Source organism: Taurulus bubalis (genome assembly GCF_910589615.1).
Source record: "Taurulus bubalis genome assembly, chromosome: 4".
Taxonomy (NCBI): domain Eukaryota; kingdom Metazoa; phylum Chordata; class Actinopteri; order Perciformes; family Cottidae; genus Taurulus; species Taurulus bubalis.
The window spans coordinates 5,530,828-5,545,569 of NC_136592.1; the positions used below are offsets into that span (position 1 = coordinate 5,530,828).

The 14,742-nt window shown below is 44.5% G+C and overlaps 2 protein-coding genes across 2 annotated transcripts; one reads left to right on the forward strand and one right to left on the reverse strand.

Moving 5' to 3' along the window:
* Positions 1-812: 812 nt before the first annotated feature.
* LOC306735782 (histone-binding protein RBBP7) lies at positions 813-8,566 on the forward strand. Its single transcript, XM_079217338.1, has 12 exons — positions 813-919; positions 1,597-1,741; positions 2,116-2,261; positions 3,552-3,785; positions 3,874-3,989; positions 4,699-4,859; positions 4,976-5,102; positions 5,204-5,281; positions 6,424-6,500; positions 6,933-6,990; positions 7,124-7,234; positions 7,804-8,566. The coding sequence occupies exons 1-12, from the start codon at positions 904-906 to the stop codon at positions 7,873-7,875; spliced, it is 1,341 nt and encodes a 446-aa protein (XP_079073464.1). The 5' UTR covers positions 813-903; the 3' UTR covers positions 7,876-8,566.
* Positions 8,567-10,115: 1,549 nt separating this feature from the next.
* Positions 10,116-14,336, reverse strand: txlng (taxilin gamma; the record flags this gene model as incomplete). Its single annotated transcript, XM_079216718.1, has 10 exons — positions 10,116-10,630; positions 11,157-11,252; positions 11,340-11,432; positions 11,531-11,605; positions 11,706-11,825; positions 12,004-12,198; positions 12,645-12,815; positions 13,047-13,138; positions 13,780-13,927; positions 14,244-14,336. 10 exons carry the CDS (start codon positions 14,334-14,336, stop codon positions 10,286-10,288), a joined length of 1,428 nt encoding a protein of 475 aa, XP_079072844.1. The 3' UTR covers positions 10,116-10,285.
* Positions 14,337-14,742: the final 406 nt, after the last annotated feature.

The window sequence follows — 14,742 nt, forward strand, 5'->3', positions numbered from 1 at the left end:
CCGCTATTGTTGTCATGAGAGATAAACCTTTTTTTTTTTATGATAGCGGACACCACCTTGTGTATGTTAACTCATTCTATTTCTAAACATTTAATTTATTAATATCCTTCAGATCTTTGTTATGCTCGTATAATTTGGAACACGTTTGTTTGCATTTTCAAGGTTTGTAATTTACTGTAAACTGTTTTTCGCTGTTTATGGACAATACTTTTACAAAATAAACTCATTGGAATGCGGAGTGAGGCTATAACACTCATTACACACCGCAAACTACAAATTCTTACATCGGTGAAGAATGGATAGGATATCATCATAAATTGTGCATGCATGCATTATTCAGTGATACTCACACTGTAGCCAATGCAGCGCCATTTATATATTATGATTAAACTTATTATCTGTTTAATTGTCTGCTTTCAATTTTTACATTTGCATTTTCTGCCCATGTTATTTCTGAGTACTTTAAAAAAATCTAAAACCGTGACGCAAAGGTTCATGTGAATGGATTGTGGATATTTTTGACGAGGTAGCAAAACTTAAATGTGTGTATATTTATATATATATATATATATATATATATATATATATATATATATATATATATATATATATATATATATATATATATATATTATCAGGTGGTGGGATTTGAGCAGGGCCACGTCTGCGCAGTCATTTCTCCCGAATGCGCATTTCGCGCGCAATGCTGAACCTCGTTGGTGTGCGAGGACCGACGCATGCGCAATAGGTATCGAGTAATTCGGCGCTGAAAAGGAAGGAGCCTACTTTTGTAGTGGTACAACCAAAGAAGCGCTCGCGAGGGGAACCGCGGTATTCATTAAAAAACAGCGTCCACCCGTTGCTTTGCTTCCGAGCATCGTGACGAAGCGCAGAGTTTGAAACATGGCGGATAAAGAGGGTAGGTTTATCACAAGTACCTGTCGTAGAAAGCGGTGGCCCGCGTGTACCGCTTTGTGCGCGCGCCACGGCCGTTAACTCTAGAGATGGGTGCTAGCATGACATGCTAGCTTAGTAACGCTCAAGTCCTATCGGGGAGGGGGGGTTATTGGTTTTAGCCCGTTGTGTGCTGTTTAAAAAAAAAAAATTAAACACGTCATGTCAAACCTCTACTCTCTAAATCCAGTATAATTACATCCAATGCACCAAACAAGCATTTATTTCAACTTACGGAAGTGTTTGCGTGTTGTGACGCCGCCACAACTGAAATACGCTGAAACGTTAGTGAGGGTTAGCAAGCAATACCACTTCTGTACCTCGGAAAGATGGTTAATAACACAGAATACGCTCCCAGCTATAAGTCTAAATAGTTTGGTTTGACGTCTTGAGCCCCCAGTGGCTCCAGCAGGACCAGACTGGTTATGCATCAAATACAACTGTAGGTTAGTTACCTGTATGCGCCTGATCAACTTTCCCACTGTGAATACATAGTTATACTAAAGGGGAAATAACAGTAGCTGCTGCTATATATATATATATATATATATATATATATATATATATATATATATATATATATATATATATACACACACACACACACACACCTGTGACTTATCCCGTTTTGTTCTGCTGAAGTGTACGACGATGCGGTGGAGGAACGAGTCATCAATGAGGAGTACAAGATCTGGAAGAAAAACACACCTTTCCTGTATGACCTGGTGATGACTCATGCGCTGGAGTGGCCCAGCCTCACTGTCCAGTGGCTTCCAGATGTCAACAGGTATTTACATGGTCTCCATCTTACTGCTCATGAAGTGTGTCTGCCAAGCTGCTTGTTCTCTCGAGATAAAAAAACAAAACAAACACTGTCCTCTGTCATTTTTTTTTTTTTTTTTTGCTGGTGATTTTCCTGCTCTATTTATCTTGGTCCTCCTCTCCTTGGGTTTGCCAACGACAAAGCGTTGCATCAAAGGCAACACCTGGCAATCGCTGGTCAATCTCCCCCACGTTCTCTGTGATAACCTTTGAAGTATTTGTATACACAGCAGTACTCAACATACCAAAAGCCCTACTCTAATGTTAAAACCGAAAGGCAAAGCGATCTTGGCTACAGAGTGTGGATTAATAGTGTGTCTATTTTGTGGAATTCTGCAGGCCAGAGGGGAAGGACTACGCCGTTCACAGGCTGGTTTTGGGGACCCATACATCGGATGAGCAAAACCACCTTGTGATCGCCAGCGTCCAGGTACCGAATGATGACGCCCAGTTCGATGCCTCTCACTACGACAGCGAGAAAGGAGGTAAATAAACCCGGGAGTTACCCTGCTGGAGTACTGCAGTGGAATACTCACACGCATCCGAATAGTAGTTGTGTGTTACCACCTTAATAGTGATTTCTTACGTTGTACGGTCAGGGGAGTAGGTATTTACATAAACAAGTTGACAATGTAATATTTGTATTATTTTAACATTCATTGGTTCTCACCGAAATACGTGGTGTGCCTCTGGAGGGCTTCATAAAATATTTGCACAGCTACTAATCGTGTGAGTTATGATAGACACTGGCCTTGTCAGAACCTGGTTTAAACTTGGCTCTGACACTTCATATGGTGAGGGAAAGTATTAATGAGTCAAGACCCGAGTCGTGTTCCATTCTGTCTTGATGCTGAAACTGTTTTATTCTGTCTTCCAGCAGGTATGTTGCCCAGCTGTGTGTCGGTGTGATGAAGCTCACTGCTCCTTGACTCTGTTGCCAGAGGTAGTATTAGTATGTTAGTGTCGTCACGGGATAAACAATGCTGAGGTACAGTCAAAGTCTAAAAAACTCACGACACACAAAAACAAGCATACTGCGAAATGGAGTGACATACTAGTTCACTACATATTGGTCTGTGAGTTCTCTCCTTTTTAATTTTTAAGTCCTGCTCCTAAATCGTGCTCGAGTACAACTGCTGCTGCTGCAACCGTCTCTCAGAAAAGAACCGTGGGACTGGTCGTCAGCTTTAGCACATTCACGAGGAATGGCTTTCTTTGATTGGCCGAAACAAATTTTGCCAATAATTATCTATTTGCTGTGACAGATACCGATATAATAACTGGTTTTATATTAATCTAACAAATGCAAAATAAGCGTCTAGGACAACAGATATTTATTTTTAGATTAACAAGTTTATTTTTCTAAAACACTGTCTCCAAAATAAAGAATATATATCATTTTTTTTTCATTAGTTCATTTTTATTTACCCTTGGACTCCACTATTTAGGAAGAGTGCAGGTCTTTGCAGCCCTTTTTGTCGCCATGGTGTTCATTTTTGGACTGTCCGCATCCCCTTTTCACAGCCATTCCCGTTGCCTCGTGTGCTGCTCTTCCAACTCCACGTGTGTCTTGATTTTAGCTACAATCAAACCAAACATGTGTCAGATGAATTTCACGGTCTCGCTAACCAGCGGATTTTGTTGCACTTATAGCTGGAACGAGCGTTGGCAGCGTTGAGTAAATTATAGACGGGCCTCAGCAAGAAAACCGAGGAGAGATAAAACATTCTGCATTCATAGTGAAATAGACTGACCAACCAAGGTTCAACCTGCAGTTGTTATGTGTCCATTGCCTACCTTGAATGTGCTTCATTCCGATTGTATTCTCTTGTCAGAGTTTGGCGGATTTGGTTCAGTAAGCGGGAAGATTGAGATCGAGATCAAGATCAATCACGAGGGAGAGGTCAACCGAGCCCGCTACATGCCCCAGAACCACTGCATCATCGCCACCAAGACTCCCACCTGTGACGTGCTGGTCTTCGACTACACCAAGCACCCATCAAAGCCAGGTTCGATCACTACGTGCACCCGAGTGCGCACGACTCCAGCGAATGGCACATGGTGATGGTGAACAAGGTGTTACTGTATGCGTTTCAGATCCCAGTGGGGAGTGTAGTCCTGACCTCAGGCTGAAAGGCCACCAGAAAGAAGGGTATGGCCTCTCCTGGAATCCCAACCTCAGCGGCAACCTGCTCAGCGCCTCCGACGACCACGTAAGTGATGAGAAGTAAAAGCCTTCACTTCCTGGTTTTCTAGCAAGAGTCCAAAGGGCTGTTCAGACTGATTACACACACACACACACACACACACACACACACACACGGTCAATGGAAAGACGCTGATTCTCTTCAGACGGTGCAAGTTTTGAGAAAAGACATCTTCCTGTAGTTCACAATGTGAACTACAGTAAAAATAAAGATATGCTTATTCCAAAACTGTAGGGTTACATGGCTTATGGGTTATGTAGCTCTCTTTAGGGGCTGCCGGTCACCAATCACTAAGAAATATAAAGTGCTTACTGTGTGTAAAACCTGCGAACCAAACATGTTCCACTGATGAAGCCCAGATTACATTTATTTAGAATGTTCTCACATCTTTTAGAAGAATATACATTAACATTTTGCTTGTATTACTCCATATAATGCATGTACTTTCCATGCATTTGAACTCCTTTATATACCGTTGGGTAGTGCAGTCTATCACATACAATAGTATTCTGTAAGCTTATCCATTTAGTCAAAATAACGTGAAAAAAAGGTATAAGTAGCAGTATATTAAGTATAAATTAAAAAAATTAAAGTACTGCAGTAAAGTTGTTGGTGTGCCAAGTGATGCAGCGCTTTCCCACCTTTTGTAACTGTTCACTGTAGCAAGGGGAAATAAATCATGTCCGGTGCTCCTCCCCCTCTCGTTACTCTGCAGACCATCTGTCTATGGGACATCGGCGCCGGTCCAAAGGAAGGGAAGATCGTGGACGCCAAGACCGTCTTCACCGGCCACACGGCCGTGGTGGAGGACGTCTCCTGGCATTTGCTCCACGAGTCCCTGTTCGGCTCAGTGGCTGACGACCAGAAACTTATGATGTGAGTGGCCGTCTGAGTTTTTTTGAACAGGGGCAAGAGATTTGTTATTGTTTTTAGTTCTAAACAAATACATCGATGTCCCCCACTGCCTCTGACTCTCCTCAATCCTCCACCAGATGGGACACCCGGTCCAGCACCACAACCAAAGCCAGCCACGCGGTCGATGCTCACACTGCCGAGGTCAACTGTCTGAGCTTCAACCCCTACAGCGAGTTCATTCTCGCCACTGGTTCTGCTGATAAGGTAGAGACGAGGAGATGCACTCTGCACGATAATTGAACACGTTGGAATAATGTTGTATTTAATGTTCATGTTTATCGCAACGCTGGTTTTGTTTCGCTCAGACTGTTGCGCTGTGGGATCTGAGGAACCTCAAACTGAAGCTCCACTCCTTTGAGTCCCACAAAGATGAAATCTTCCAGGTAAGAAAAATACGTTTTTTTTTTATGTATTTATTGGTTAGGTCAACAAAAAGTAGTGTAAAATCCAAAAGAACGCAGTAAACTCACGACCCACTCATCTGTGGGACGAACCCGTTTTTCCTCCCTGATAATTCTGCTTTGTGGTCAACAAATCTGTGTCAAAAGAAACCGAGCCACGGCTCCCGTGAGCATCTGTCTTACGCAGACGAGATCCTGTGTTCATGGTCTCATTCGTCTCATCACCGCTGAGACGAACGAGACCGTTTCAAAGATCAAGGCTACAAACTTAGTCCTCGGTAAATAAACCCGCCTGGCCTCTGAACGACGCTTTCTTCACTCATGCCGCGTTATTGGAAAAAGTATTTTGACCAGCAGGCGCCTGCGTTATTTTTACCGTCTGTGAAACAACATCTCGCACAGAGTCTCAATGAGTGAAAGGAAAAACGTAAATAAAGTGACTCTTAATATATATAAATATATATATATGTATGTATAATATTTAGATTTAGTAAAACGTATGAGAGACTAGAAGAGGAGGCAACCAAGTTTAACACTAAACTCTAGTTTAGTGGTGTATGACTCGATTTAGAGCTTTTAATGAAACCGTAATTATAACCATTTAACGATAAACAGTTAAAGACTACAGTTCAACAAAACCATCCATTTTATTGGGGACCGCTGAATTCCTGTGGGAGCCACTCAAACTAGCATCATGAGACTAACTACATTGGAAAACGATCCACATCATGTAGATAATGTAAACACAAAGCTCATGTCCAAATGTGACCTCATTACCTTTTCAATAGTTCCAGCAAGTGAGGAGAAGCGTGTAAACTACCGGCTGCCTTGCTGCTGAGTTAAAGTCTATCGGATGAATAATATTATCTGCTGCATTTTAACAGACCCAAGCAGCCTGTAAATGAAAAGTTGAGCCTTAAGATAAAAGTTAAGATCTGTCTGCTAAACAGAAACATGTGGCAGTCCAACAGGAATGTTAGTTGTGTCGGTATATTGATTAAGTTACGAGTGTTTTGTGTTACATGGAACAGCTTCTAGGCCTAATGAGAGTTTTTAACCCAAAAAGAAAAGTCGCCCACGTTGCTGTATGAGCGCGCCAGTGACCAACTGTCCCGATTCATTAGGTCCAATGGTCTCCTCACAACGAGACGATCCTGGCCTCCAGCGGCACCGACCGCCGTCTCAACGTCTGGGATCTCAGGTACGAAGCGCCCTCAGCAGCTCACCTCCGTATCTGTAAGAGGAACCGTGACACGTCCATCGTCTGGTTTTAAATATTAACCCTCAGGCTGACCAATACTGGTATTATCATGATATATTAGTCTTTTATTTACATAAAACACAAACATTTGTATTCCTTTTTTTTATGTTTGTGGCCTCTTCAATCAAAACTGTTTTTTTTTTAATTTTTTTAACCATTTGGGATTAACACAACATTGATAAATCAGGTGGACTTTCTTTACAGAGCAACAGGATTAACTTGGAGTCGTGTTTGTGTGCAGCTGATTTGTCAGTTAGCCAACACACGATGTGATGGATATTTGTGATCACACTGGATCCGCAGCATATTGAAGAGTAAACTACACCATAAAATAAGTTTTGCCTGATTTCTTTATGTATTACATTTTTCTAGTAAAATTGGGGAGGAGCAGTCGGCAGAAGATGCTGAGGACGGCCCACCGGAGCTGCTGGTAAGTGATGCCCTACAATGAAGAGTCGGCAGCCATTGGTCAATGACGCAACGTAGCAGCGACCTTTTCTCATGCTCACCTCTTTATTTCTGGCTGTTATTAAAATGCTTATCCTCTAATTTGCCCCCATCAGTTCATCCACGGCGGCCACACAGCCAAGATCTCCGACTTCTCCTGGAACCCCAACGAGCCCTGGGTCATCTGCTCGGTGTCCGAGGACAACATCATGCAAGTCTGGCAGATGGTGAGTGCACAGTGTGTCCTCTTCGGGACTCTGATGGCTCCACTCGGACCTCAGAGCTAACCCCGTGCATCTTAACTCGCTGGTACATTCTTAAGACGTGTGTTTCACCAGATGAACTGTGTATTAATTAGCTAAAGATGGTGTGTTTCAAGCTGCCACTGAGGGGACCGGTTCAGACGTCAGGATATTAAGCTGAAGTAGAAACCTTTTCTGCAAGCCAGCGTTGTGGGACGGGGTTCTTACGGTCACCTGGAAAAGTCATGGAATTTTAAAATGGTTATTTCCAGGCCTGGAAGTCCTTGAAATATAAGCAGGCATACGTACAGGCATCTATATCAGTGTTTATTCTTTTAATCAAACTATTGTCTCTCATTTGAGGTTTACTGTATGCTTTGGAATTCTCAGTTACTTTAAATACTACATTTACTCACACTTTCATGTTTACACCGAGCTTTCACAAAATGTTTGATCATGGAAATCCATTGGTCAACGTGTGTGTGAACCCAGGTCGGAGAACCTTTTGCTGTCGTTCTACATCGTTAAGTGTTTTGTCCTCTTCCACCTCCCAGGCGGAGAATATCTACAACGACGAGGAGCCGGACAACACCCCCGCATCAGAGCTGGAGGCTCAGGGTTCATAAGCCGGCTATCGCCTCCCCGTCTCTCCCTCCCTTCCTTCCCCGACACCCAGCCCGTCATCACCCCTCCCCGGCTTATCAAGTGCAAAAGTAAAAGTCTGCTCTCCACACGAACGAACATTAAGAGTCGGAGACGGCGTGGACAAGGCGGTTGGATTCCAGCTCCTCGCTGACTTCACCAGCGGCATGTCGGCACGCGGGAGAGGAGTTGAACATGTTGTACCTGCTCAGGTGGTAGTATCTCTGGTGTGTGTGGGGGGGCTTTGAAGACTCTAAAGTACAGAAAACCTTCATGTGCACTAAGTCACAGTAAGCTGTTGTAAGACCAGTCGAAGGGCTCATGCAAGGAGAACGTGTCATTTTACATTTTGACTTTGCTTCAGAAACCAATAAAAACCTGGACAGGTGAAGATGACCCGAAATGCCCCTCTCCAGTCTTTCATACTTTATCCCATAATAAATCGTACCCATCCGACACATTCATGTCGGCCCTTTGAAGAGGAATCCCCTGCTGTGTTTGCCTCCTGTTATAAAGGTACATAAACTCTTCAGTATCGAGTGAAAGGTGTGGGGTAAATTAGTGCACTTGAGGGGGAAAAAACAAACATGTTTCCTTCTCCTTTCTGTTGTTACATAATGTGAAATTGTTTTGTTTCCTGCACCACAAATTGCAATAAAACTTTTATAACTTTTCAATGATGTTTTTCCATTTCTCAATTGAAAACAAAACAAATGCTGCAGGTGCAAATTACTCCTGTTAACTTTACTCTGAGGAATGACACAAGACCCAATAAATAAATCCAGCCGTGGCAAATTCTACAAAATGTTTATTGGAAAAGCAAGACAGGACTTCAAGAACGTTTTACAATCAAAGAGGGTGTGGGCTCGCGGTTTGTTCCATTGTTTTAAATAGTAAAAATAGAGCTCTCTGAAGCTACGGCGACTCGCACCTCTTCACAGTTAGTCTCACCTGCAGAGGTAGATTTTGACATTACCTGAGAGTCAATCTGGGGCAACGCCAAAGAAAGAGGAAATGATGCTGAAAAGTCTTCCCTCGGACTACGAGACCTGTACTGACCCAAAGTAAGTTACACACACCACCTGACCCTGTATGCGTTCACATCCGTTCTGCAACTTTTTTTTTTAAAATTGGCTTTATTTAAAGTTGCCAAAAAGTGCCGATCTAATTGTACCCACCAATGAAAGACTGAGGTTCCAGATGCAGACGAAGCGAAAGATAAAATATCCTTTTATTCAAAATGCATCAGAAAAAAAGTCCCTTTCAATCTTCTGAGTATTAAGTGTCCTAGATGTCGAGGCCCCATTATTCCCATGTGTCGTTTCTCCTAACAATTTACGGAGAATACGTTCTCAGGGGATGAAGGCTGTTCAGAAGACAAAAAAACCCTCTTCACTGGTTGTCCCTCAAGTGGGCTACAAGCCCGCAACAAAAATAATTGTCTTGACCGGTATCATTAATTTCCCCATGTTTTCCTCCTGTTACTACACTTACAGGCGGGTCAGAAAACCGGTAAAACGGGAGGTGGAACTATCAAACCCAAGTTTTAAGTTTCAGATGCATCATACAACGATGTTAATAAATCTTTTATTTATTTATGTGACAAAGTCACTGTTTTTCAATCTTTGGTGTCGCATGCAAGAGTCCCAAACGCCTCCACGCATCACTTGGATGGTTTGGTGTTACGGTTCTTTCCACGCCGTCAGAGACTCCCCCCCGCTCTAGTATTGGGCCAATGCAGACAAACTGAGTATTAGAGATGGATTATTTAAAAAAAAAAAAAAATTGGGGATAAAGTGGCCACCCTTCTAACTAGACATCGTTTTTAATAAACAGAAATGTCTCCAGGTTGGGATGTGATGGAAACATACGGATGACAATAAGCTCCTGTTCGACACTGCGTCCCATCACACCAGTAAGACATGAAGTGAACCATGACTGTGTGTGTGACAACACACTTTTAGTTTAAATCAAACTGGAATTTTCCAATGAGACATTACAGGGAGAGACCATGTGAAGGGAGAAATAAAACGGCGTCAATGGAAATCTCCTATGAAAGACACGGTTACGGTAGGAAACGGGGAGTACCGTGAAGCCGATCACTACATCCAGAGTAAACGTGGGCAACGTTTTTAGAACAGAGTCCTTGATACAATCATTTTATTCCTCTTTGACTATCGCACCAAAAAAAAAAAAAGACACGGGGCTCAGTTTCAGTGCGGAAACCCAGAGAGGCAAGTCTAGCAACTTAAACAGAAGGGAAAAAGAAATCTCTAGTCTTCCCCAATGAAGATGTTTTTTTTATGGCTAGTTACAGGAACTAGGCTGGAGGTGTGAGGAGCCCTCCGATCTCACACACACACACACACACGCACACAAACACACACACGCGTATTAGTCCTGCTGTGAGGTGTCTGCAGGCTGGCTCGTTGTCGGCGTAGCAGCAGTAGTGGTTGTATCCGTAGCAGCTGGTGTGGGGTCCCGTTCAGGCGGTCTGGGAGCCTGGTGGACGGCCCCCGTCTCTGGCTCGTCGTCCTGTGCCGAGCCCTCCACGTCCTCCTCCTCCACGTCCTCCTTCTTCTCGTCCTCCTGAGGCTGGGCCCCCTTGTCCCCCGGCTCCTGGAGGAGGCTGAGCTGGTTGTTGAGGTCGTTCCTCTCCTTCTGCAGGGCTCTGCACAGCCGCTCCAGCAGCTCCAGCTTCCCCTGCAGGGCCTTGAAGTGTCCGTCGCGCAGAGTTTTCTACGACACAAAACAACACACCGTGAGCGTCAGAGGTTCATTTTCAGTGAAGTCACTGGCTCGTGAGAGAAGATTAGTTTGTCAGGGCTTTTAATCACGAGGCCCCTGGGGGACTGAAAGCTCTGCGAGAAACTTGCAAGTGGATCTGGAGTCAAGCGATCTCTGAAACCAAAAGGAGCCGGAACAGAATAAAATGTCCTTTTCGTGACCTAAAGGCAACTTTGACTGACATCCCCATAACTAAATAAAATCAGACAGTCGCCATAAATTTAAAAAAAAAGCAAAAGTTCAGAGGCTGCAAATCTGAATAGCGAGTTTGTGTTTCAATCTGAGCGAAAGACTATCTTTTATTCATCTACCTCCGTAAAACGTGACGGCTGGAGGAAAGAGAAAGAGCCCGTCTCTGCAGCTAGCTTACGGCTGTTTGGGGTGAATAAACGCGCGTCCAGATTTGCTTTCTGTCCCGAGTACACCTGAAAGAGTCCACAGCAGCTCTGTGCTCCCGAAGCAAAGAGAAGAGCGTCACCTCCTCGGCCATCTGCAGCAGCGCCTGGTTGTTGCTTTCCCACTTGGTCCTCCACTGCGTCGTTTCCTTCTCCAGCTTCTTGATCTTCTTGGTCATCTAGGAGGCAAAGCCAGACCGTTAGTGGCAGGAAAAGGGGTGAACAAAATAAAAACACTAGCCTCTGACAGGAAGGCCGGCAGTCACCTTCTCCATCTCCTGTCTGAAAGTGGTGAAGACTTCGTTGCTTTTAGCCAAGGTGCTCTGAAACTCCTCGAACTTGTCCATGTACAGGGAGAGCTGAGGACGAGAAGAGGTCATTCTCAAACCTTTCCAGGAGGCTTCCGCGGTATATCCCCGCGGAAAACAAAAAGCCCTGCGCTCCAGCGGGTACGTACCTGCCGTTTGAGCTGCGTCTCTTGCTCCTTCATCAGCTCACACTTGCGCCTGGACGCCGTGGCGTCCTTCAGCAGCTGCAGCGTCACAGTGCAGTCAGTGCATCATCCCCAACACCGTTAAACACCTTTTCATTTTGGAAATGTCTGCCCTTCTTGGAACCCTGCGTGTACTCACAAAGTCTCTCTCCCTCTGCTGCTTCTCCTCCACCTCTCTCATCATCTCCGTGATCCTCTGCAGCTTGGCGTCCATCAGCTGCTGCTGGAGCTCCTTGTGCTTGAACACCTTGTCTATATGCTGCAAGAGAGAGGGGGGAGAACCCTTTGTTTAGCAGCCTTAACGACGTGCTCACGACCTGAATCTATCTGTATATTCCAAACAGTTTTCTGCTATACTAATGTTCACCTAAAAGAATATTAATGGTCTTACTACTCTTTAATTATTTAAATCCATGTTTTGCTTTGTGCAGCCGTACCTCCTCTCGCAGCTCGTACTGCTCGATGAGCTTCTTGAGCTTCTCGGCCAGCTCCATGTTCTCCTGCCTCAGCTTGGTGTTGTGGGAGCTGTGCTGCTCCATCTGCACCTCGATGTCACTCAGGGTCATCTGGAAGTGCAGCATGGCCTCCTTCCGCTGCTCCTCGTACTCCCTGGACCGTTGGCCGTTTTCCTCCTGAGGCGGAGGGGAGCAACAAGTAGTTTAACGGCAGCAAATGGCGGCACGTAAGCAGAGAAGCGCTGAGCCTTGGACATGTGTGACACTTCAAAAAGGTCCTTTAGTATCACAGGCTGGATCGTGACCAGAATTAAAGACGCTAGAGACACAAAGACCACACCGCTCCACTGGTTCGTCTTTCATGGCGGCACTAAACTACGAGCTGTACTCATCGACTTGTTTATTTTTGCAGTGAAAGGAAGTGACGCCGTCTACGACTCTGGCAGCGACCTGTCAATCAGAAGGTAGCCCCGCCCTATAGCATACCCTGCTTTATGGTCTATTTGACTCTAAATGGAGCATCATTTACTAAATGAACATCATGCTGTTTTGAAGACTTGAAACTAGAGACCGAGACATAAACTCATGTTCACAATGAGGGAATAAAGTAGGCCGAGGTGTACCTTCAGAGTCTTGTTGTGTCTCTGCAGCTCCCTGCAGAGGCTCTCCAGCTTGCTGCGGGCCAGGATGGCCTTGCTGTGCTCGCCCTGCAGGTGGATCTTCTCCTTCACGATCTGAGACTGTTTCTTCTGCAGGGCTTTCAGCCGCTTCTGCATGCAGCGGCTCTCCTCCAACTGAACACACAAAATCAGCACCAAGGGGCTCGCATTATGGTTAAACTGTCTTTTTAAACCTTTCGTAGATAAATAAAATCACACTTATTCATCTATAAAATACAGTGAATTAGTCTTGCGTTTAATTTACAGTAAACAAACAAACAGGGAACCCATAAATCTGACATTCTAGAGAAAGGTTAGAAGCCAAGTCTGACTGATCAAGTGCAGAGATGCAGATATTCAGCTCACCAGGTCTGCATACGTCTTGCACAAAGCCGCTAGCTTCTCCTCAGGAGTGGCGAGGGAGTTTAGAGCCTGCATCAGAAGAACAACCTCCTTCCCTGGAACAGAAATCCACAACAACATGAGGAAAAAAAAAAGAACGTGTGGGGATGCTTTCACTGTACAGCCCCAGTAGACATGCTCAGTCATTCACGAGGCTGCAGCTGAACAAAATGTGGGAAAAAAATGAAGCAGCCTGAATTATTTTTGTCTGAGCATTATTCTGAACAATAATATACCAAAGGTTATTTTTATGTTCCTCTTGTTGTAAGAGGATACGTTTTTAGAAATGGTCAAACTGAAAATCTATTATTCCAAAGATACCGTTGTGTTTTCATCGTATGTATGCAACAAATATATAGATTTGTAAAAATGTTCTTTCGAGCAAACAACCACCGATACCTTTCTATTGAACTGCATAAAGGGCATGCCTGCATAACCATTACACCGAATGTATTCATGCACACCTGTTGCTGAGTTTATGGTCATTGAGATATGGAATACGTAACAGTTCAAATGGCACCTATCTGTTCAAGTAACGGCGAGTATTAAAGTGATGCATTTATTACAGTTAATGCTACGGTTCTGATTTCAATAAAACGCGATAAATAAAAAAAAAAGAAATATGACTTGGGCGCCGATGAAGAACTTAAAAGCGCGCCTCTCCAGGTGCTCGTGAGACACGGGGCAGCGTTCCTACCCAAGGCCTTGTCCCCTGTGGTCTTGAGGTCTCCTCCGGGGTCGAGCTCGGCCTCCCCCAGGTCGCTGGGGCTGTCCTCTCGGCCCGGCGTTTCGCCCCTCTCCTCCTCGGCACAGCACAGCGCCAAACCAAACTCTGCCACCTGCTCCTGATGACACAATAAAACCACATTGGAGGAGCAGTTTTCACCGAGCCGCTCCACCAAAGAAGGAGCTGCGCCTGCTGGATGGAACCGTCGCTCACATAGCGTAGGACAAACTGAAATGTCTGGGAAGATTTTAGTTCTCGTTTACAGATTTTCTGATCTGACACTTTCTGATTTCAACCAAAAAAACAAGCGATACAGTTCCAGCTAATTTATTGCAACTCGTGAACATTTTCACTTGAAACCAACATAAATGGCGTGACCAGTGTGAGTGTCCACAAAACTAACTGAAAAACACATGTCGCTGGTGCTTGTTTACCTGACATGGGCTGTCCAGGTCGTGGGGAGAGTCGCTACCTCCCACTATTCTCCTGGTCGCCACGTCGATCTCACAAACTCCCGTCGTCTCCATCGGTGCCGATCGCAAGCTTCATGGTGAAAGCAGACCCGTTAGAACACAGACATGAGATTTACTGCATGAACCAAATACTAGTATCTGTAGTCAAAAAGAAAGGGGAGGGGTAAAATGGTGTGTGCGCTTCTTTGGGTATTGGGTGAGACGATAACATGTGATCCAGATGTTCTGTTTTGAGTCATACACCCAGGAGGCTTATCACACACCAAACCACTGCACTATGAGAGAATGGAGATGCACAACTCTGGGAAGTTACCTCCGCAGTCTATCCTTTCCTGTAGGGCTTGGTTATATTATTTATTAATGTTTAATTACCCCCGTCTCTCTCAAGCGTCAAAGAGGAAGAGACTGCGTACCACTGACAATAACTATTTGACATTTTTAAAAAAAGGAAACGACAGCT

Bases quoted from the DNA above. Each gene is read 5' to 3' on its own strand.
- LOC306735782 (XM_079217338.1), top strand. The intron at 3,786-3,873 runs GTTCGATCACTA...TATGCGTTTCAG, and splicing joins CAAGCACCCATCAAAGCCAG to ATCCCAGTGGGGAGTGTAGT. The intron at 3,990-4,698 runs GTAAGTGATGAG...GTTACTCTGCAG, and splicing joins TCAGCGCCTCCGACGACCAC to ACCATCTGTCTATGGGACAT.